General features: G+C 45.8%; 1 protein-coding gene across 4 annotated transcripts in view; it reads left to right on the forward strand.

Moving 5' to 3' along the window:
- The window catches only part of LOC141070992 (uncharacterized), a 131,081-nt gene that overhangs the window by 35,371 nt on the left and 72,287 nt on the right, over positions 1-23,423 (forward strand). For 3 of the 4 annotated variants that reach the window (XM_073559591.1, XM_073559589.1, XM_073559590.1), the window contains exons 2-5: positions 19,920-20,073; positions 20,203-20,316; positions 20,400-20,523; positions 20,602-20,699. In XM_073559591.1, coding sequence (XP_073415692.1) covers positions 19,996-20,073; positions 20,203-20,316; positions 20,400-20,523; positions 20,602-20,699 — 414 coding nt within the window. In that variant the 5' untranslated portion in view covers positions 19,920-19,995. The remainder of the gene's footprint in view (positions 1-19,919; positions 20,074-20,202; positions 20,317-20,399; positions 20,524-20,601; positions 20,700-23,423) is intronic. The other variant, XM_073559592.1, reaches the window with a different exon arrangement.

The raw sequence follows: 23,423 nt of genomic DNA on the forward strand, positions 1-23,423 counted from the left end.
GGGACCAATGTAACAAGGCCTACCATAAGTAACACACTACGCCACCATGGACTCAGATCCTGCAGTGCCAGACGTGTCCCACTGCTTAAGCCTGTACATGTCCGGGCCCGTCTGAAGTTTGCTAGAGAGCATTTGGATGATCCAGAGGAGTTTTGGGAGAATGTCCTATGGTCTGATGAAACCAAACTGGAACTGTTTGGTAGAAACACAACTTGTCGTGTTTGGAGGAAAAAGAATACTGAGTTGCATCCATCAAACACCATACCTACTGTAAAGCATGGTGGTGGAAACATCATGCTTTGGGGCTGTTTCTCTGCAAAGGGGCCAGGATGACTGATCCGGGTACATGAAAGAATGAATGGGGCCATGTATCGTGAGATTTTGAGTGCAAACCTCCTTCCATCAGCAAGGGCATTGAAGATGAAACGTGGCTGGGTCTTTCAACATGACAATGATCCAAAGCACACCGCCAGGGCAACGAAGGAGTGGCTTCGTAAGAAGCATTTCAAGGTCCTGGAGTGGCCTAGCCAGTCTCCAGATCTCAACCCTATAGAAAACATTTGGAGGGAGTTGAAAGTCCGTGTTGCCAAGCGAAAAGCCAAAAACATCACTCCTCTAGAGGAGATCTGCATGGAGGAATGGGCCAACATACCAACAACAGTGTGTGGCAACCTTGTGAAGACTTACAGAAAACGTTTGACCTCTGTCATTGCCAACAAAGGATATATCACAAAGTATTGAGATGAAATTTTGTTTCTGACCAAATACTTATTTTCCACCATAATATGCAAATAAAATGAAAAAAAAACAGACAATGTGATTTTCTGGATTTTTTTTCTCAGTTTGTCTCCCATAGTTGAGGTCTACCTATGATGTAAATTACAGACGCCTCTCATCTTTTAAGTGGTGGAACTTGCACTATTGCTGACTGACTAAATACTTTTTTGCCCCACTGTATATGTCTGTATCCAAATAGAAAGTAGTATAATGACATATTCTTCAGAGTTTTACACTCCCGCCTCCCTTATCTTTGTACCTGATGAGAACAGTCTGGTTTCATGACAGCCCATGCCAATTATAAAAATTTATCTTACAGCAACAAAAACGGAGAAACGAAACCTTCAGAGAATGGATAAAACAAAACTTCAACTCTGATTTTAGTATTAACCCTTCACATTCCCCCTAGATAAATTTTTTTTAACACATATGCAGCATCAGAGGTGCTATCCAAAGCTAACAGCTTGAGGGGTACTGGTCTTCACATGACTGATGCCGTGTTATCAGTCATGGCTGTCGCGGCGCACCCGTCCCCCCTGTATACTGCAGTTCACGAATAACAATTTTTGATGACGGTGGTGGGGATCTTTTGTAGGTAGGCATGTGCTTGGCTTCAACATCTTCATCAAGTAGCCTTTTGAGATCGGTGCAGAGAAGAGCAGGAGCAACGACGCCTTTGGTATCATCATTAGCTGGCTTAGTGTAGAATTTCTTAATACATACAGAAATACACCAAAGAACAAGTTTTAGTATCACATATACAACAAGGATACAGGCAGCAATGTGTAACAAGCTTTGTAAGATCCCAGCTACCCAGCCCCAATTTCCTTAAACCAATTGGCTGGATTGAGAAAGGAGAAGGTGTCTGACCACCAACTGTCCTTAGTACGATCATTATCTTTATCGTATTGATCTCTGAGTCATTGAATATCTTCTAGCTTTACCTTCTACCAATAATAATATGGAAAATGCGAAAAACCAAAACATTATGTCCCTTCATTTGCTATTGGCTTGTTGGGTGATGAGAACTTGATAGGGACCGTCACACAAGGGTTCTAGTCCATGTTTCCTGACATGCTTCTTCACGACTACCAAATCACCAGGCTTCAGGTTATGACAGGTGTCGGTTTCTGCTGAATCTGGAAAAGAAAAGAAAACTAGAACATAGGTGTTAGCAAGATTTTTACTAAGCTGAATAACACATTGAACAGCACGGTCAGTTTCTTCTGATAACTGCTGGGGCTGGAAATTTGCAACTGGGGGCCTAGTACCAAACAATATCTCATATGGGGACAGGCCATGCTTTGCAATAGGGGTAGTACGAATATGGTATAGTACAATGGGTAGGAGCTCTGGCCATGGAGCCGTAGTCTCCTGCATCATTTTGGTCAATTGTCCCCTCAGTGTGCCTTTCAACCTCTCAACTTCCCCACTGGATTGTGGGTGGTACAGAGTATGGAGGGCTACAGTGGATCCAAGCATTGTCAGAACTTCTTAGTACTCATGAGAAAAAAAGGCCGGACCTTGATTACTTTCAACAACGTCTGGAACCCCATATCTGCATATAACTTCCATCACCAGTTTCTTCGCTGTGGTTTTTGCAGTCATGTTGGTAACAGGGAATGCTTCCGGCCAACTAGAGAACCGGGGCCCAGTAGAATTTTTGCACCAGTGCGAGGGCCTGATTCTTTCCTTGATATATAGGTCCATGTGCCCATATGGCAATAGCAGGGTACATCCGCTTAGGGAGACACACAAGTTGGTCCTTTTCCAGAGACCATTATCCATTCGTGCCCCATCAGTCTTCCATTGCTTCACCTCTTCCTTTGGAGACATTCTCTGCATCGTCATTAAGTGGTCTCGCGGGGTCCGACAGAAAACTTCAGTCTGTTGTAGATCATCAGGTTCTTGTAGGGTCAATGCTTCTTGTAACTGTTTACGCTGAGAGCGTGTGGTCACCATAGTTGGTATGGTTGGTTCAACGGGTAAGAGAGCGGCGGCTTTTGCTTGCATATCCGCAAATGTGTTGCCAACAGTCTGTGGACTGTTCCTAGGACCGTGCGCCTTAACTTTGATAATGGCCACCTGAGTAGGTAATTTGATCGAGTCCATGAGGGTTTTAACAGCTTCAGCATTTTTCACTGGGGCTCCGGCAGTAGTAATAAACCCTCGATTGGCCCATAGAGCCCCAAAATTGTGAGCAATACCAAATGTATACCGTGAGTCCGTGTATATATTAGCCCGTCTGTTCTTGGCCAAAGTACATGCAGTAGACAGAGCCTGGAGTTCTGCTTCTTGTGCTGACTGTGAAGGCGGGAGCGCAGCTGCGTGCACTACAGTGTCCTCTGTGGTAACAGCACATCCCGTGTGAATCTACCAAACTTATCAGCATATCTTGAACCATCCTTGTATAACACCAGATCAGGATTTGGGAGTGGATTCTCACTGACATTTGGTGGAGTAGCTGTTTCTTCAGTCAGAAGTTGGGAACAGTCATGTTGGAGGTAATCCTCATCACTGCCATCTTTCCTTATAGTTCATTATACAGTCTTTCAAGGCATTGTAAAGGGGTTGCATTATGTGGGATGCATCCGGTATCCACTGACAAAAGTAAGTGCATAGTCCAAGAAAACGCTGGAGTTCAGTTTCATCTTTTTGGAAAGGAAGGGAGCTGACAGCTATTTTTCTTTCTTCTGCGAGGTGTCTGGCACCCTGAAGGAGACAGGGACCCAAGAACATCACTTGACCAAGGCAGAACTGAAGTCTCGAGGCCGAAACTCGACAGTTCAGTGCTGCCAGATGCTTTAAGGAGGCTAACAGTGGCAGAAATGGCAAAAGACACCTGCTCATATTTTTTTTTGAAAACTGGTTGGGACTGTTTTGGGCCCCTTGTGGCATAACTGTGGGAAAGGCATGCAAAATACAGATTTCCTCACTGTCTTCATCTACATAGGGATTCTATAACAAAAAAACCATCTGATCATCATCTTGGAATTGTATTCTGGAGCAGAACTGTGATAATAAATCTGCCCCTAATAAATTTACTGTACATGTGGGAGAGCTCACAAACTGAGCAGTAACGAGAATTAGCAGGGAGTGGCTGAGGAGCAGGGTTCCCACTAGCTGAAGTCTGAGGGGGGGGGGCGAGAGTTTGCTGTGTGGGCTGAAGGGCACACTGTGCTCGCAGCTGCGGTGGGGGCGAAGGGGGATATGGTGCGGGCTAAGATGGGAGGGGGTACTGAAGGAGCTGCTAGCTTGCCTTTTTTTTTTTTTTTTTCTCTCTCTCCTGAACAGAGCAGGTTAAAGTCTTCTGAAAACTTTTTTTTTTTCTCTGGATCGGGTGAACGGGGATTGAGGCTGGCTGCGGATGATAATAGGTGCCGTCAGCAAAGCTGGGGGCTGCGACTCTGTCTTCTTGTACAATTGTCATCTAGCAGGGAGACCTCTTCTTTCAAATCATTCTTAACTAATTTCCTGCCCGACACATTAATCTCGATCTCAGTGTCTTCGTTAATCACATTCTCAATTCTTTCCTGTACCACAACACTTTGAGTCTTTTTCACAGTGTTAGACAATTTTTATTTAACTCCCTCGTCCCATTGCGTAGGCTGTAGCCTCCCGCCCTTAGGAAATCCCAGAATCGAAAATATTTTTCCTGCATTCCTGACAAATTTCTTTCCTCATCTTTGAATCATAAGACTAACAGTATCTGATCCTTCACACAATTCCAAACTTTTCTTTTTCTTCCACAGAAACATAATTCTCTCCTTTAGAGCTAAATATCCTGACAAATTGTGCACAGATCTGGCGGCCATTTCAGTCTCTGTTCCACCGGGTCAATAATCCCCCTCTGGGATTGCCCAAAATTCGCGGTACTCAGTGAAAGGAGGAGGGCATCTCAGACTATCCCTCCGGACACCTCTGGTTATATATATCTATCTATATATACCTGAGTTACGTATCCTACCCAGTCTTCGATCACTCACCACGCCCGATTACTAATAATGATCGGGAATTTCAGGATATTTTGACTATAAAGAGAGCCACAATCACTGGTCAATCCGGGGTGTCCGGCCCTTATGAGGTACGGTTCGAGCACTGGGCCCCCAACGGGACTACACCTCTATATGATTCCACCCATGAATCACCCCACCAGGGGACAAACCTCAGATCCTCTTTGCAGCAACAAGCACAGGAAAACCACACCAACGGTCAGTCTAAACAGTATAACTGCCAACTTACCGTGGTTGCCATGGTGGGTGATTAGTCCCAATTTTCCAGCACCTGTGTCCGCTCCGAGGGTCTTTTGTCTTGTTGTCCTCCGGGGGCAGAGGCGTCCCTGTTCGGGGGCCCCACGTTGCGCGCCACTGTCGAGGTAGCTATTTTGGGAGGGCTAAATTAACCCTTCACGGTTGATCCAGTGATTTCCAAATTATTCCAGTGTTGCTAGCAACTCAAATGACCACACGGAGACTGGGGTCTCTGTACGGGAGGATCGAGGCAGATCACTAAGCCCCTTTATTTTAGTCACATCTTTTATAATATTTTGCTTAATTATGCAAGGTTCTCAAGTACCAATAGCATCATTTCACTTTGTAAGCCAATAATATTGCAAGAAAACCGGAAACTACATATATGTCCGTATCCAAATAGAAAGTAGTATAATGACATATTCTTCAGAGTTTTACACTCCCGCCTCACTTATCTTTGTACCTGATGAGAACAGTGGTTTCATGACAGCCCATGCCAATTATAAAAATTTATCTTACAGCAACAAAAACGGAGAAACGAAACCTTCAGAGAATGGATAAAACGAAACTTCAACTCTGATTTTAGTATTAACCCTTCACAGGATGTTAAAAAAAAGACAGGAAGTCAGAATGCAGAGGGTACATTAGGGAATTTTTCATTGAAGTATATTAGAAAACAAGATTAGATAATTATACTGATTAGATACACATTTAATATGAAATTCACCTTCGGTTTCAGACCACCCCTTTAAGTTCAGCCGATTGTTTCAGCCCTCCACAGCAGTGACAGTTTCTCATGTGGCCCCTTGGGAAAATTAATTGCCTACCCCTGAATTGGAGCCATAGTTTTTAGCCCCTCTGCATCTCTCACTCATGTTCGCTGCAAAGGTATTGTGTCCCTGTGATGTGCTATGTGGGTATCATTTTGTGTATATTTCTATTTCACTGATTTTCATAATGTTCTCTTGTTGCCTTGTATCATTCCGTGTATTCCCCATATTGCTTAGAGTCTCAATTACCTTCCAAAAGGCTGATAATTGAATTAGCTCACTAAAGCCCCCCTCTCACATAGCGAGATCGCTAGCGCGTCAACAATTTTGTGACGCAACAGCGATCTCGCTACATGTGACAAGTAGCGGCAACCGGCCCCCCTGCAGGATATTGCTGATTGTGCTGGAATGTCCTGGGCCATTTTTTCATCGGCATCCCGCTGGCCTGCATGCATTGCTGTGTTTGACGCCGACGAGCGACCTCATTGGCGTCGCAGAACTCAGGGACGCAGGCTGTAATAGTTCAGAATAGCTGCTGTGGGACAAAGTGCCAACAACCGCCGAGGTCGTTATGTGGATCGCCGGATCGTTGCTGGGTCGCTGAAGAGATCTGCCTGTTTGGCAGCTTACTAGCGACCATTTAGCATCGCACCAGTGATCCTTACCAGGTCGTATCTTTGTCGAGATCGCTGGTGCTTCGCTATGTGAAACGGGACCCTTACTGTCTGCAGCCTGACTGTATCTATGTCTCTTGATGACCCCCTGTAGTGTCTTAATCCCCAAGGCACCTTTGTCAGGTCTGGGAGGCCTGAAAACCACCCCAACCCGTCTGACTACTCCTGGACATAGGGAGGGGGCTGGGAAGGACAGGAGAGGGGAAGTCAGTTCCTGTGTGGTGAGGATCGTGTGAACACAGCACGTCGGAGAGAAAGGGAAGCGTATGGACTTTTTATCCTCTGGCTGTTGGATTATTGGACTCATCTCCCTGGACATTTTATCCTGTTACTGAACTGCATTCGTGTTCTGGACTATTGTATCCTCAGTGTGGTGGATTGTTTATGGACCTTCTAATTTTGCCTATAATAAAGGTCTTAGGATTGTTCACACTTCCTCGCTCTGTTGATTGTGTGGTATCGGAGAAGGACCCCGTGACAGCCCCCTTGTATCTCCTGCCTTTTCTTGTTCTCTCTATATCCCCCTCTCCTTCAGTAATAATTTACTGGCTCCTGATATCTTCTCATCCTCTGTGTTATTCCCTGTGTAGTATCTCCCATGTAGAGCATGACATATGGGTTAACCCCCTCACCCTTTTCCCTTTTCACTTCATGCCCTCTTCTAAATTGTTATACCAGTTGTCTGCCCTAAATCTCATTCCAGTGTGACTAGTTTACATGTTAATAAAAATGTGTGTGGTGTGGTCACTTAAGTTGTGAAAAGCCTCCACAACAAATCAGAAAACACTACTGGTAAATCTGCCTGAATAATTGGCGTGCAACTCTAGCAAATTTTGGTGTGGATTTATTTATTTTCATAAGTCTGCTTTCCCTGGCGGTTCAGTATGAAAAAAGTGGTGTTTCATATTTGCGAAAGTCTTCCGTGTAAACTGAGAAATTGCGGATTTGTATCCCCTGCCTGAATAAAGTGGTTTATGTGGTAGTCCTGTTACCTAGCGTTTTCTCCTTCGCCTCATTGGGGGACACAGATACTGTGGGTGTATGCTTCTGCCGTTAGGAGGCTGACACTAAGTGAAAAAAAGAGGTTAGCTCCTCCTCCGCAGTATACACCCTCTCCCCTATTGCGGGCGGAAATCAGTTTTTTGCTTAGTGTCTTTGGAGGCACACGTGTCTGGTTTTCGCCAGACTTATTATTTTTTTTGTTTTTTTTTCCATGAAGATAAGACAGGGCGACAGATCCTATTGAAAGGGTCCGATCTCCCCAAACCAACAACGGGCGAGCACGTGTTCAGTATCGTCTCCACGTATCCTTTCCCGCAAGGGACATCTCTGGGCTTTTTTCCCCAGACGTCTATTTTTGTTTGTTATTTTATGAAGATGAGACGGGGCAACGGATCCTATTGAAAGGGTCAGATTTCCTCAAACCAACAATGGGCGAGCACGTGTGAGTGTCCCTCCACGTATCCTCTTCCGCGATGTGGGACGCGATGCCGGACTTAGCCCTGTCCACCCCTAGGTATTGAAACCATGGGCTTGCACAGAGGCACAAGACTAGTCTGTGCTGCCCCCACTGCTCCACCATCGCTAGACGGCGGTGCTGCAAGGCGGCGGACGGTCCCTCTCCTCACCCCCTGAAGGGGTTAGATGGAGTTACGGTGCCTGCACCGTCCAGAAACTAACCCCATCCCCTCTACCTGGTGGGGCAACAGGTTAGAGCTGGAGTCAGGTATGAAGGGCTGGGGAGGGCCTGCGGCAGCGTTCCGGGAAGCTCCAGGCATCTTAGGAAGTGTAGGGCAATCCTCCTTCTCTCTCCTCCCTCCTCCCTCCTTCCGCCAGGCGTGGGCGATGGGTTCCAGCGGCAGGGACTGGAGCCATCTGCCTGGGCGTGCAGGCAAAATTTAGTCTGCGGCTTCGGCTGTGACTGGGCCGCGGGCGGAAGTCCCGCCTCCGGCGAGACGTCATTCCCGGCGCCGCCCCCTGGCTAGGGCGGACGTCGAACAAACTGAGCCCCCGGCTTCATGGCAGGTAGGGCGCGGCCGGGAGAGGAACGGCCTGCCCTACCCGGAGGACATGAGCGTGGGGCAGGTGGCATTTTTTTCCCCTCCTCCCTTCAACCCTCATTTGGTTTACACCTGGCTGCAATATGATTGGAAAAGGTAAATCGCGTTCCCTTATGCCGCAAGCATTTCTCGAGGGGTTAATTTTTTTGCCACATGCCAGAGCCAAAAATTATGCGAAGCCTGTGAGCCCGATCGCACCCAGGAGCCCTCCCCTGCGACGCGACCCAAGTGCAAGCCCCCCGGAGTGGGCCCTATCTCTGTCACAGTACGAGGGCAATCGAGTTCCGTCAAGCCCCAGATAGGGGCAGGGACAGTGGCTAATCGGCCTTAGAGGGGACCTCCACCTCACTAGAGCCTTCGGCCTGCAGGGGCCGCTTGTATTTCAGGCAGACCCGCTGGAAGGAATCCTCGCGGTGTCGCCCAGTCCAGCCGGTGCTGTGGCATCTGTAAGTCCTGCTTCTCGCTCCCCGTCACTAGTGGTTTATAGAGAGCATACCTCAGGTCGACTCAGACAGACACCTTGACCTGGATGCTCCGGGGTCATGTGAGATAGTGGACAGGCTCATAGAAGCCGTCGGTCAGACCTTGAGGATTGAGGATGGTTCCACCGCGGCTTTTAGGCCATAAGGTGGCGTTTAAGCGAATGAAGCGGGCACGGAATTGGTTCCTCTTATCCTGAGTTTGAGGACATGGTGCAGCGACTCAGGGAACGACCAGACGGGTGTTTCTCGGGTCAAAAGGCACTCGAAGTAAGGTATCCATTTGCCGGACATCCGTAAGAAATGGATGAAATCTCCGATGGTGGTTCCACCGGTGTCGCGTCTAGCCACTAAAACCCTGTTGTTTCGTTTCTAGTGGTTCCTCTATTAAGGATTCCACGGATTGCCTCATAAAGAGCTTCTTGCTCAGTAAGTGAGGTGTCAGGATCAGCGCTCTCTCCCTCGTTTGCAGCAACTTGGGCAGCCAAGGCCATGATTTCATGGTCAGGATCGTTAAGCAGGGTCACGCAGAAGCGAGAGCTACCTGCCGAGATATTGGAGATCGCGAGGCAGATGGCGATGGACCTGGGACTATGTAATCAATGCGTCCTTGCATGCGGCTAATTGCTCGGCACTTGCTGCCACTAATGCAATTTCTATCAGAAGAGCTCTATGGATGGCGGGCCGATTCTGCTTTCAAGAAGTCCTTGACTTCTCTGCCTTATCAGCATTGCGGCCGTTTATTGGAGAGAAGTTGGATAAGCTTATCTCTGACTCCGCAGGAGGAAAGAGCGTTTCTTCTCCCTCAACAAAGGGTCAAACCGTCTTTTTCGCACCCTTTTCAGGCGCGTTTTCGATCTTTTTGCAACGCCGGGTGGACCACAGAGGCCAATTCCGCCGCTTCAGGCTGCACCAACCAGGATAGGGAGCAGCAGATCTCATTTAGATCCAACCCATTGGGGGGAATGCGGACTCAGCAGCCCAGATCAAGGGGATCCAGATCCCAAAGATAGTCAGCGTTTACCAGACGACACCGGCGAGGTGGGCGGCCGTCTACTCTGATTCCGCCACGTCTGGTTTAGTGTTGCACGCGACACGTGGGTAAAGGAGTTGGTGGCCTCAGGTTTACAAAATAGAATTTGTCAGATGCCCTCCAAGACGTTTTCCTTTTCTCGTCTTCCCAGGGTGGATACCTAGGCAAGGGCTCTATTAGGGGCCATCGAATCGTTCCTGCACAACGGAGTCATTGTTTCCGTGCCAGAACACCAAAGAGCTCAGGGTTTCGTTTCCAAGCTGTTTGCGGTTCACAAAAGGGGAACGGGTCTGTCAGACCTGTCTTGGACCTGAGGCTTCTGAACAGGTTCGTCAGCATCAGACATTTCCGGATGGAGTCTCTCCGGTCAGTCATATCGGCCATGGAGCGGGGAGAATACTTGGCCTCAATAGATATCCAGAACGCATATCTGCACATTGCCACCTGCCATTCTAGGCTGCGCATGAGTGCATTCATCAGGTGGCGAGCCCATTTTTCCTGCTCATCAGAGGTTTCTGCGCTTCGACATTTTCAGTTCATAGCACTACCCTTCGGGCTAGCCAAGGCTCCCAGAGTGTTCACAAAGGTTATGACAGTTGTCATGGCCATGCTACATTCTTGAGGCATAGTCATTTTTCCCTTACTTGGACGACCTCTTAGTTAAGGGCCCTTCAATACGAACATGCGAGGAAAATGTCAACATCACGCTGGATACTCTTGGCCGCTTAGGGTGGTTGGTCGGCGCGAGGTAGTCATCTCTTGTGCCAGCTCAGAGGTTTTTTTTTTTCTTCTTAGGAAGGATCCTCGACACTTGCCGTGGGCTGGTAATTCTCCTCAGGAAGAGGCGCTTACTCTTCGAAGGGAGTCTGGACACTTCGCCAACCAGTCCCTCATTCCATCTGGTTCAGGATGAGGATTCTAAGAGAAATGGTGGCGGCAATAGAAGTGTTACCGTTCGCCAGTTCCATCTTCGCCACCTGCAGCGCGCCCTCTTGTCAGCTTGGGACAAGAATTCCGTTCACGTTCGTTCAGCGGAGCCGGCGATCCTGTCAAGTCAGGGAGTCGCTCGAATGGTGGATAACCAGTCCCTCTCTGTCCCAGGGGAAGCCCTTTTTACCCAGTCCATTGGTTGGTTGGTGATGACAACCAAAGCCAGTCTCCTCGACTGGGGTGCAGGGTTTTCGCCACCACACGACCCAGGGGCGGTGGTCCCCGCAGGAGGCTCTCCTCCCGACCAAGCTATTTGAGATACGGGCAATTTGGCTGACTCTGCAACAGTTTTATCACTTTCTAGCAGGCCACCTTGTCCGAATTCAATCGGACAAAGCCATGGCGGTGGTCTATATAGACCATCAAGGGTGCACCCGCAGCAGAGCAACCATGCGCGGGGTGGGGCACGTTCTTCAGTTGGTCAGACAAACCACTCAGTGATCTCGGCAGCTCACATCCCGGGCGTGGAAAATTGGGCAGCAGACTTTCTCAGGGTCCTGTGTCCGGAGAGTGATCTCTACATCCCGAAGTCTTCCAGCAGATTTTTTAACTACGGGGAACACCAGATGTGGATCTGTTGGCTTCCGGAGTGAATGCCAAGGTGCCCACATGTGGCGCTCGGGCCAAGGATCCGCAGGCAATCGGTGGACGCAGTGGTTCTGTCATGGAACCAGTGTCGCCACCCATATCTATTTCCCCCGCTGTCGCTACTGCCGAGAGTCATCAAAAGGATCAAGAGGGAAGGGGTTCCGGCGATCCGGCTGGCCCCAGACTGGTCCTATTGAGCGTGGTACGCGGATCTAATGCACCTGCTCGCCGACGTTCCTTGGCGACTGCCAGAGCGCCCAGAGCTACTTTCTCAAGGGCCGATTTGCCACTCGAGCTCAGTGGCCCTGTGTTTGACGGCATGGCCAGTTAATCTTGGATTCTAACCCAGGCAGGGTTTGGGAGCAGGGTGTTCGCTACAATAGTTAGCGCCCGGAAGTCGACCTCAGCACGAAGTTACCACCACACCTGGAGGGTGTTCTTCGCTTGGCGTCGAGGACGCGGTGTTTCTCCCCTGAGATTCTCGATCCCCAACGTCTTGTTTTTTCTCCAGTCGGGCCTAGACTTGGGCCCCAGCCCAAGTTCCCTCAGGAGACAAATATCGGCTTTATCTGTCCTGGTCCAGTGCGGAATGGCTACCAGGTTACAGGTTAAGACTTTCATCCAGGGAGTCTCCAACTTGGTACCTCCCTATAAGGCGCCCATGGATGCCTGGGACCTTGACCTGGTCCTAAGGGTTCTGCAGGAAGCTCCTTTTGAACCTCTTCAGGAGGTCTCTTTGAGGTACCTTTCCTGGAAAGTGGTGTTCCTAGTGGCCATCACTTTTGTCAGGCGGGTTTTCAGAGCTGACGGCACTATCCGGTCGACTTCCATTCCTCACTTTCCATAAGGATAAGGGGTGCTCAGACCAACCCCTCCTTTTCTGCCGAAAGTCATGTCCTCTTTTCACATTAATGAAGATGTTGTTTTGCCTTCATTTTGTCCAGCACCGGTGCACCGTGTGGAAGAGGCTCGTCACACGTTAGACTTGGTAAGAGCCCTCCGAAGGTACGGGTCGAGGACGGCTCCCTTTCGTCAGACGAACACGCTGTTCGTGCTCCCCGAAGGGCACAGAAAGGGACTCGCCTCAAAATCGACCATAGCCAGATGGTTTTTTGTTTGACTTTTTAGGAGTCCTACCGCATTAGAGGCACGCCGATTCCAGCAGGGATCAGAGCGCACTCTACTTGGGCAGTGGGCGCCTCTTGGGTGCTTCGGCATCAGGCTTCGACAGAACAGGCTTGCAAAGCAGCAACCTGGTCCAGCCTGCACACATTTGCCAGACATTGTGATAAGTCATACTCAGGCTTCGGCGGATGTGAGCCTGGGTAGAAGGATTCTCCAAGCAGCGGTGGCGCACCTTTAAACAAAAGAGGCATATAGCTTGGTTCGGTGAGTCAATCTCCCACCCAGGGACTGCTTTAGGACGTCCCACAGTATCTGTGTCCCCCAATGAGGTGAAGGAGAAACATGGATTTTTGTGAGTACTCACCGTAAAATCCTTTTCTCCGAGAGGCTCGTCACACGTTAGACCGGGTAAGAGCCCTCCGGGGGTACGGGTCGAAGACTGCTCCCTTTCGTCATACGAACACGCTGTTCGTGCTCCCCGAAGGGAGCAGAAAGGGACTCGCTGCCTCAAAATCGACCATAGCCAGATGTTTTTTTGTTTGACTTTTTAGGAGTCCTACCGCATTAGAGGCACGCCGATTCCAGCAGGGATCAGAGCGCACTCTACTTGGGCAGTGGGCGCCTCTTGGGTGCTTTGGCATCACGCTTCGACAGAACAGCCTTGCAAAGCAGCAACCTGATCCAGCCTGCACACATTTGCCAGACATTGTGATAAGTCATACTCAGGCTTCGGCGGATGCGAGCCTGGGTAGAAGGATTCTCAAAGCAGCGGTGGCGCACCTTTAACCCCTTAGCGACAGAGCCAGTTTGCAGCTTAATGACCAGGCCAATTTTTACAATTCTGACCACTGTCCCTTTATGAGGTTATAACTCTGGAATGCTTTAATGGATCCCGCTGATTCTAAGATTGTTTTTTCGTGACATATTGTACTTCATGTTAGTGGTAAAATTTCTTCGATAAGTCTTGTGTTTATTTATGAAAAAAACGGAAATATGGCGAAAATTTTGAAAATTTTGCAATTTTAAAACTTTAAATTTGTATGCCCTCAAATCAGAGAGATGTGTCACATAAATTTCTTAATAAATAACATTTCCCACATGTCTACTTTACATCAGCACAATTTTGGAAGCAAATTTTTTTTTTGTTAGGAAGTTATAAGGGTTAAAAGTTGACCAGCGATTTCTCATTTTTACAACAAAATTTACAAAACCATTTTTTTTAGGGACCACATCATATTTAAAGTCATTTTGAGGGGTGTACATGACAGAAAATACCCAAAAGTGGCACATTCTAAACACTAGACCCCTCAAGGTGCTCAAAACCACATTCAAGAAGTGTTAAAAGAGAAAATCAACCACAAAATTTGTTGTACAATTTCTCCTGAATACGCTGATACCCTATATGTGGGGGTAAACCACTTTTTCAGCACACGGCAGAGCTCGCAAGGGATGGAGCGCCGTTTGACTTTTTCAACGCAGAATTGGCTGGAATTGAGATCGGATGCCATGTTGCGTTCGGAGAGCCCTTAATGTGCCTAAACAGTTGAAACCTCCAACAAGTGACCCCATTTTGGAAACTAGACCCATTAAGGAACTTATCTAGATGTGTGGTGAGCACTTTGAACCCCCAGGGGCTTCACAGAAGTTTATAACGTAGAGCCGTGAAAATAAGAAATCTATTTTTTTCCACAAAAATGATCTGTTCGCCCCCAAATTTTTATTTTATACAAGGGTAACAGGAGAAATCATACCCGCACAGTTGTTATGCGATTTGTCCTGAGTACGCCGATACCCCATATGTGGGGGGGAACCACTGTTTGGGCGCATGGGAGAGCTCGGAAGGGAAGGAGTGCCATTTTGGAATGCAGACTTTGATGGAATGGTCTGCGGGCATCATGTTGCGCTTGCAGAGCCCCTGATGGGCCTAAACAGTGGAAACCGCCCCCACAAGTGACCCCATTTTGGAAACTAGACCCATTAAGGAACTTATCTAGATGTGTGGTGAGCACTTTGAACCTTCAAGTGCTTCACAGAAGTTTATAACGTAGAGCCGTGAAAATAAAAAATCCATTTTTTTTCCACAAAAATGATCTTTTCGCCCCAAAATTTTTATTTTTACAAGGGTAACAGGAGAAATCATACCCGCACAGTTGTTATGCGATTTGTCCTGAGTACGCCGATACCCCATATGTGGGGGGGAACCACTGTTTGGGCGCATGGGAGAGCTCGGAAGGGAAGGAGTGCCATTTTGGAATGCAGACTTTGATGGAATGGTCTGCGTGCATCATGTTGCGCTTGCAGAGCCCCTGATGGGCCTAAACAGTGGAAACCCCCCACAAGTGACCCCATTTTGGAAACTAGACCCATTAAGGAACTTATCTAGATGTGTGGTGAGCACTTTGAACCTTCAAGTGCTTCACAGAAGTTTATAACGTAGAGCCGTGAAAATAAAAAATCCATTTTTTTTCCACAAAAATGATCTTTTCGCCCCCAAATTTTTATTTTTACAAGGGTAACAGGAGAAATCATACCCGCACAGTTGTTATGCGATTTGTCCTGAGTACGCCGATACCCCATATGTGGGGGGGAACCACTGTTTGGGCGCATGGGAGAGCTCGGAAGGGAAGGAGTGCCATTTTGGAATGCAGACTTTGATGGAATGGTCTGCGGGCTTCATGTTGCGCTTGCAGAGCCCCTGATGGGCCTAAACAGTGGAAACCCCACACAAGTGACCCCATTTTGGAAATTAGACCCCCTAAGGAACTTATCTAGATGTGTGGTGAGCACTTTGAACCCCCAAGCGCTTCACAAAAGTTTATAAACGCAGAGCCGTGAAAATAAAAAGTCTTTTTTTATTTCCACAAAGTGATTTTTTTAGACCCCAATTTTTAGACCCCCAAAGTTGGCAAATAGTGGAAACCCCTCAATTCTTGCTCCAACCCTAACCCCAACACACCCCTAACCCTAATCCCAACCCTAACCCTAATCCCAACCCTAATCCTAATTCTAACCCTAATTCTAGTTCGCCCTAACCCTAATTCTAACCCTAGTCGTGACCCGAGCCCTAACCCTAGCCCAGCCCTAGCCCTAGCACAACCCTAACCCTAAGCCTAGCCCTAACCCTAACCCAACCCTAACCCTAATGGAAAACTGAAAAAAAAAATATTTTCTTTATTTCATTATATTGGCCTATATAAGGGAGTGATAAACGGGGGGGGTTATGTACTATTTTTTTTATTTTGATCACTATGATCATTTATCATAGTGATCAAAATAATGAATGGAATCTGCCAGCCGGAGCCGGCAGATTCCCGGCGGGCGCACTGCGCATGCGCCCGCCATTTTCAAGATGGCGGCGCCCATCGGAGGATGCCGGCGGGACAGAGGGCCACGGAGAGGTACCGGGGGGGGGATCGGGGACCCTATTTCTCTCTCCTCTGATGTGCGATCACATCAGAGGAGAGAGAAATTAAATGTAAAATTGCGGCTTTTTTTTTTTTTTGCGGTCGCCGTTATAGGGTTAATAACGGCGATTGCAAAAGCGGGGGTCGGTAAAAAACGACCGATTCATGTTCTTTGGGGTCTCGGCTACCCCTAGCAGCCGAGACCCCGGAGAAAATCCGACACTGGGGGGCGCTAGTCACTTAAATCACAGCGCCGTGAATTAACGGCGCTGTGGTTTTAGTACCCTTAATTACCGCCGTTAAAAGGCGTATCGGCGGTCGTTAAGGGGTTAAACAAAAGAGGCATATAGCTTGGATCAGTGAGTCAATCTCCCACCCAGGGACTGCTTTAGGACGTCCCACAGTATCTGTGTCCCCCAATGAGGCGAAGGAGAAACATGGATTTTTGTGAGTACTCACCGTAAAATCCTTTTCTCCGAGACGCTCATTTGGGGACACAGAACCCACCCTAATAGCCAGTTGGCTCTTGTTTTGCTAAAATTTATGTGCATTTACTAATTTGAGATAAGGGTGGTGTTTTTTGACATGTTGTACCTGTATTAAGGCTGGTTTGTTGTCCTCCTACTGCTTTGGCACCAAACTGATTTCCGCCCGCAATAGGGGCGAGGGTGTATACTGCGGAGGAGGAGCTAACCTCTTTTTTTCACTTAGTGTCAGCCTCCTAACGGCAGAAGCATACACCCACAGTATCTGTGTCCCCCAATGAGCGTCTCGGAGAAAAGGATTTTACGGTGAGTACTTACAAAAATCCATGTTTTAACGTTTGACTGTTTGTGGACTGATCAGTTTGATGGATTTTTTCATTACCTTTATTTTGCGACTTCTGTGCAGCTTCCAATTCTTTATAATGGTATTGTGTTATATCAACACATGACGGCTGCAGCAATCACACGTGACAACACGTTAGGCTATGCACACATGCTGCGGTTTTTGCTGCGGATCCGCTGCAGTTTTGGCCGCTGCATATCTGCAGCAGTTCTGCAGACAGTGTACAGTAGCATGTAAATCTATGTGATTTACAATCTGCTGTGCACATGTTGCGGATTTTTAACTGCGGAAAAGCTGCGTTTTTGAATCCGCAGAAAGAAATGACATGTCAATTCTTTTCTGCGGATTCTGCTGCGGTTTACCATCTCCTCCACTGTAGAGGTGATAAACCGCAGGGGAAAACCGCAGGCCAATCCGCAGGTAAAACCGCAGGTCATTTTACCTGTGGCTCCGCAGATACAAATCCGCAGACCAATCTGCAGCGTGTGCACATAGCCTCATTCTGAAGTCCAAGTTTTGCAACAAAAAGGAAGTTTATCACTATATTACAAGGCCTGTAACGTTTTTTATTTTTCTTCCAACTGAGCTGTGTGAGGGCTTATTTTTCTTGAGGTGATGGTTTTATTGATACCAATTTGGTGCACTTGTGACATTTTGATTGTTTTATTTATTGCGTTTTTTGGAGGGGACTGTGAGGTGACTGAAAACTAAAATTCTGTGATTTTTGTTGTTTTTTTAATTATAGCATTTACCATATAAGTTATTAATTTTATATTTTGATAGGTTAAATTCTAATGGACACAGCTATGCCAAATGTTTTAGTTTTTTAAGGAAAAGGCTGGTGATTTGAATTTATATACATTTTTTGCAACTTTTTTTTTTTTTTTTTAAATTCCCTTAGGGGATTATAACCTTCGATCGTCTGATCGCTTATGCTATCGTATATTCTGTAATAACTCAGTGGCTGAGCTTCACCTTAGGCCAAGATAGCAGCAGACGTGGCCCCCGGCTGTCATGGTAACCCATTGTTGCCCTGAATATGATGATGGAAGCTGGTTTGTGCGCATCTGCTACTACAGCAAAGATATATATCTTTGTACCGTGTTAGCCAGTAGATAGAAAAATATTTAGAATTGAGATTCCTCGGGTTGATACCTTTTAATTGCTAACTGAAAAGATGGTGTCACTTTGCAAGTTTTCGAGACTACTCAGGTCTCTTCATCAGGCTAGACTAATACAACATCTGAGGAATCACATATTTATGCACAAAACAGCACAGAAATAACACAATAGATAAGACAAGTGATGTGAAGCAGAATTGTCATTATGGGAGAGGTATAAACCTAAATATTGGAACAATTCATAGATAAAGAGTCTGAATGTTTTATTGTCCTCTGATTGGGGTCTGGAACTGTGTTGTGATGCTCCCAGAAGGTCTGAAGAGCAAATTCCTTAATTGATGTAAAAAGACATAAATCCATGCGACACATTCATTCCTGCACTGAGTGTGTCAAAGTTTGTCATAAATTACTCCCAGACTCTCTGAGACTTGAAGTTACCTTTTAATACAAGTAATTTAATGTCCATCATGCTATTGCCGGGGATACAAAAATATTTTGCCACAGGTAGATCCATTCTTCTTTCTCTTATTGTGTGGCGATGAGAATTCATCCTTGTTTTAAGCTTTTGCCCTGTCTCCCCCACATACAGACCCCCAGTTGGACATTTAGTACAAATAATTAGGTACACCACATTAGATGTGATGCAGCTGAAAGTACCTGGGATCTTGTAGTTCTGATGTGAATTGGGGATCTTTATCTTGTCCGTGGTCATTATAGATGGACAGGTTTTACATTTTTTCTGGTTGCAAGATGCTTCTTAGATTTGGGGGCTGCCTAAAATACAGTAGTGGGGGGTCTGGAAATATGGATTGTAATCGGGCATCTTTTTGTAGTAAAGGTTGTAATTTCCGTGCAGCTCCCCTTAGCACCTCCAGATTTGGATTGTAGGTGACTACTAGAGGCACCCGGTTATTTTCATCTTTAGCTTTGTAATGCAGCAGGTGATTCCTTGATATTCTAGTGGCTCTTCTAATTTGGTTTTCAATTCTTCTTGGATGGTAGCCCTGATTCAAAAAGGTCTTTCTGAGGCGACCAAGGTGTTTGTTTCTATCCATGGCGTTGGAACATATACGATTTTATCTGATGGCTTGGCTCTAGACAATAGTTTGTGTTTTGGATGGAAGCTGTGCCATTTAAGGTATGTTGGATGGTCAATTGGCTTCTGTTCTTTAGCTTAATGATGGTGTCTAAAAAGTTAATTTCAGTGCTGGAGTAGTTGAGTGTTTTGTGTATAAATATGTGATTTTTCAGATGTTGTATTAGTCTTAGCCTGATGAAGAGTCCAGAGTAGTCTCGAAAGCTTGCGATGTGTTACCATCTTTTCAGTTAGCCACTAAAAGGTATCAACCACTGAGGACTCTCAATTCTAAATATTTTTCCATTTGCTACTACTTCGTTTGAATGCTACTGTCAGAGCTAGTGCCATTTAAATGGTTAACAGCAGCAATAGGAGCTTAGCTTGGCTGCTGTTAGAGAGACTGATGCTGCCTTTGTTACATAGCCGGCATCTATTGCATGTGAAAAGGGTTTGGCTCTTGCCCCTCCTTCCAAACACAGTACTCCCGCCTAATAACATGGTGAAACCAGCGCTGGCGCATGTACGTCTTTTGGGGCAAGGTGATGATGATCTTGTTCCAGTTCTGGCTCGGTCTTGTGTTAATATTTTGTATTTTCTGCTCGAATATGTGTTAGCGACTTTAATAGCCTAAGCATTTCCAGTCCTTACGAGAGGAGAGAGTGCTCCTTGTTCGTCTTTGCCCTTATCTCCAGAAATTGTATTCTTACATGGTGTTTTTCATGATTTTCCATCTTCACCCCAGCCAGATTCCCATAATCTCAGGTGCTCTCAGTGGATTTCATCCATGTAACAGAATTTTCCTGATTGACCTGTTAAGGATGGATAATGACAGGGACAAGATGGTGGATAAGATATTAGCCCTCGCCCTAGAGATCATCTTCCAGCTTACTGGAGAGGTGAGAGATTCTGATGATGTCACATTACATCATTTTTAGCTTTGGGAATAACAGATGGACAGAACTGGAGAGGTGAGTACTATGGAAATGTCTGTAGTGATTTTTATTAATGTATCTCTCCATAAACAGGATTACATAGTAGTGGAGAAGTCCTCTAATGATCGCTGTCAGGCCCCTGTGTCTTTGGGATGGGGAAGAATCCTAAAACACACCCACAAGATGATTGAGCTGATGACTGGAGAGGTGATACTGCTGGGAATGCTGGGACATTATTCAATAATATTATGAAGAATTTGGGGTTATTACTGTATTATTGTTTGTGCCAGGTTTCTATAAGGTGTCAGGATGTCACCGTGTATTTCTCCATGGAGGAGTGGGAGTACTTAAAAGGACAAAAAGATCTGTACAAGAATGTCATGATGGAGGTTCCCCAGCCCCTCACATCACCAGGTAATAGCCAGGACTAAATACACACATCATAATCTGTATGTAAAGAATGAATTCAGTCCCTTTATGTGTTTCCTCCAGTTCTATCCAGTAAGAGGACAACACCAGAGAGATTTCCCTTTCCTTATCACCCACAGGAGTGTTCAGCAGAAAACTCCAATGCTTCTCCGGATCATCAGGTAGATTGAGAGGTTTCTTAAAATCTTCCCTATGATGTGTAGATGGCTGTGAAAGTCTTTTGTTCAGTCTTGTTTTTTCCACCAGTATTAGGGCCAATTTTTTTTTTTAATTCTTTTATTAACCACAAAACAAAATATACAATATACACATTTGTATACATTATTAAGCACGATACAGAGCACACATACTTATACATATTATTAAACATAGAATAAAATGTGCACTCTTAGTTATGTCCAAGGTGATACATTTGCAATCTACGGAGCATTTGCAAAAGGACAATAAGCCGTGTACAATAAATCATTTATGCCATGTAAATTATACAAGTTCTTATAGTATTACATAAGTGATAAACTATTAACAAAGAAACATGGAACAGTAAGTATCATTCAATCTTGTACATGTTCAAAAACATGACTCATACGAAGTTCCTAAACTACAACTACAGTAACTACTATTTCGCCGCCTAATACTTTACATTGTATTATCCTCTATGTGATGCCCCCAAAGCAAAAAACTTGACTCCTTACATTGATGTCGAGTCATTATGCATTTGTAGAGTAAGATGGGAAGAGTTCCACCTATCCCAAATTAAATCAAATTTACCCGGACATCCTCTGTTCTGATATAGTGTGCGCTCATAACCGAGTTCACCAATGCAATCCAGGCTCTAAGGGAGGAACATGAGCCCCCCGTCCATTGTAGTGCCAATACCTTTCGTGCCATAAAAAGCGTCTCCCGTAGAAAAATCCAAACATAGTGACCCCAAGTTTCTTCATCCCATACCCCAAACAAACAGACCAGCGGTTCAAGAGGAACGGGAGCTTGTACCAGGGATGTCAATAATGACATCACTTCTTTCCAGTATTGTAGGATAATAGGACACTTCCATACCATATGAATGAAATCTGCATCTGATGAGTGACATCACAAACATTCTGATGATTGGAATCGACCCATCCTAAAGAGTCGTGTTGGAGTCGAGTATGATTGGTATATTATTTATTTATAACTTAGTCATCCTATTATTAATAGATGGGGACACCCTGATTGGAGACTCCAGAATCTCTTCCCATTCCTCTTCTTGCACATCAGGGATGAGCCCTACCCACTTCCTCTTAATAGATCTTATAGCAGATTCAGCCCCCACTGATAGCATATATGTATAGAAGGAGGAGATAAGGCCCTGAGGACCCTGCAAGTTAAGAATTCCTATCAAAGGTAGAGATGAGCACGGCCCGCACACATACATCTTATATGTGATTGAAAGGCTGATCTTAGCTACAGTTGTGGCCAAAAGTATTGACACCCCTGCAATTCTGTCAGATAATACTCAGTTTCTTCCTGAAAATGATTACAAACACAAATTCTTTGGTATTATTATCTTCATTTAATTTGTCTTAAATGAAAAAACAAAAAAGAGAATGAAGCAAAAAGCAAAACTTTGATCATTTCACACAAAGCTCCAAAAATGGGCCAGACAAAAGTATTGGCACCCTCAGCCTAATACTTGGTTGCACAATCTTTAGCCAAAATAATTGCGACCAACCGCTTCCGGTAACCATCATTTTGTATCCTATCCTTTAGAATTTAAATTGCATTGACTGTTGGCACAATTTACTTAGTGAGTCATTGTTCTGCTGGGGAGTTGTTGGGTATTTTGTGGACCAAGGCATAATACTTATTGATGCTGTTGTCAGTTTCCTTTTTGTGTCATCTCCGCTACCTGATCATATTATTGTATTTTTAATACACTACATTTTTTCATGTATATGTTTCAATAAAGAGTGTATATATTTTTTCACTACATTGTTTGTTTGAATTTTGGGCATTATACTCCGGATATTCGATGTAGGATTATATTCTCCCAGTTTATATATAAGCCCGAGTATTTACTGAATTTATCTGTAGTGGCAATCACCTGTGTCAGTGTTTCCTCCGCACTATCCATGAATATCACGATGCCGTCAGCATATAAACCGATGGGGTCTACACGACCTGCTATATCTATACCCCTAATATCAGGGGAAGACCTTATGCGTATTGCCAACCTCGATCCCACGGGCAAAGAGGGCCGGGGAAAGCGGGCACCCATGACGGGTCTCCCTATATAATGAAAATGACTCAGAGATGGAATTATGTACAATTATAGAAGCTTTGGGTTTCATATATAGTACGCCAACACATGTTAAAAACTTATCACCAAAACCATATCTCTGCAAACATGCAGACAGGAAAGGCCACTCAAGAGAGTCAAAGGCCTTGGCCGCGTTCAGCGACGCTAATGCCCAATTGTTGTCTGGTATCAAAGAGCTATATTAGACCACCGACTGGACTCGCCTGATGTTAATAGAAGTACTCTTACCAGGCATAAAGCCAGCTTGGTCTGGATGTATAAGGTCCAATATGATCAAATTTAATCTGGCGGCTAGGACCTTAGTAAAGATTTTATAGTCTACATTTACTAAAGATATGGGGCGATAAGATCCACATTCCAAAGGGTCCTTCCCCTCCTTCTTAAGTACAATAATATTTGCCTCATAAAAGGACTCTGCCATAGACTCTCCCCCCCCCACCCCAAATCCCCTGAAACACCCTTAACAGAAGTGGTGCCAATATATCCCGGTATTTCCTGTATAATTCAATGGGAAACACGTCCGGCCCAGGAGCCCTCCTGGAGGCAATGTCCGCCATGGCGTTCTCTATATCCTCCAAAGTAAACT

This window comes from Dendrobates tinctorius, unplaced genomic scaffold (genome assembly GCF_039654945.1).
Source record: "Dendrobates tinctorius isolate UK_male_01 unplaced genomic scaffold, ASM3965494v1 ptg000014l, whole genome shotgun sequence".
Taxonomy (NCBI): domain Eukaryota; kingdom Metazoa; phylum Chordata; class Amphibia; order Anura; family Dendrobatidae; genus Dendrobates; species Dendrobates tinctorius.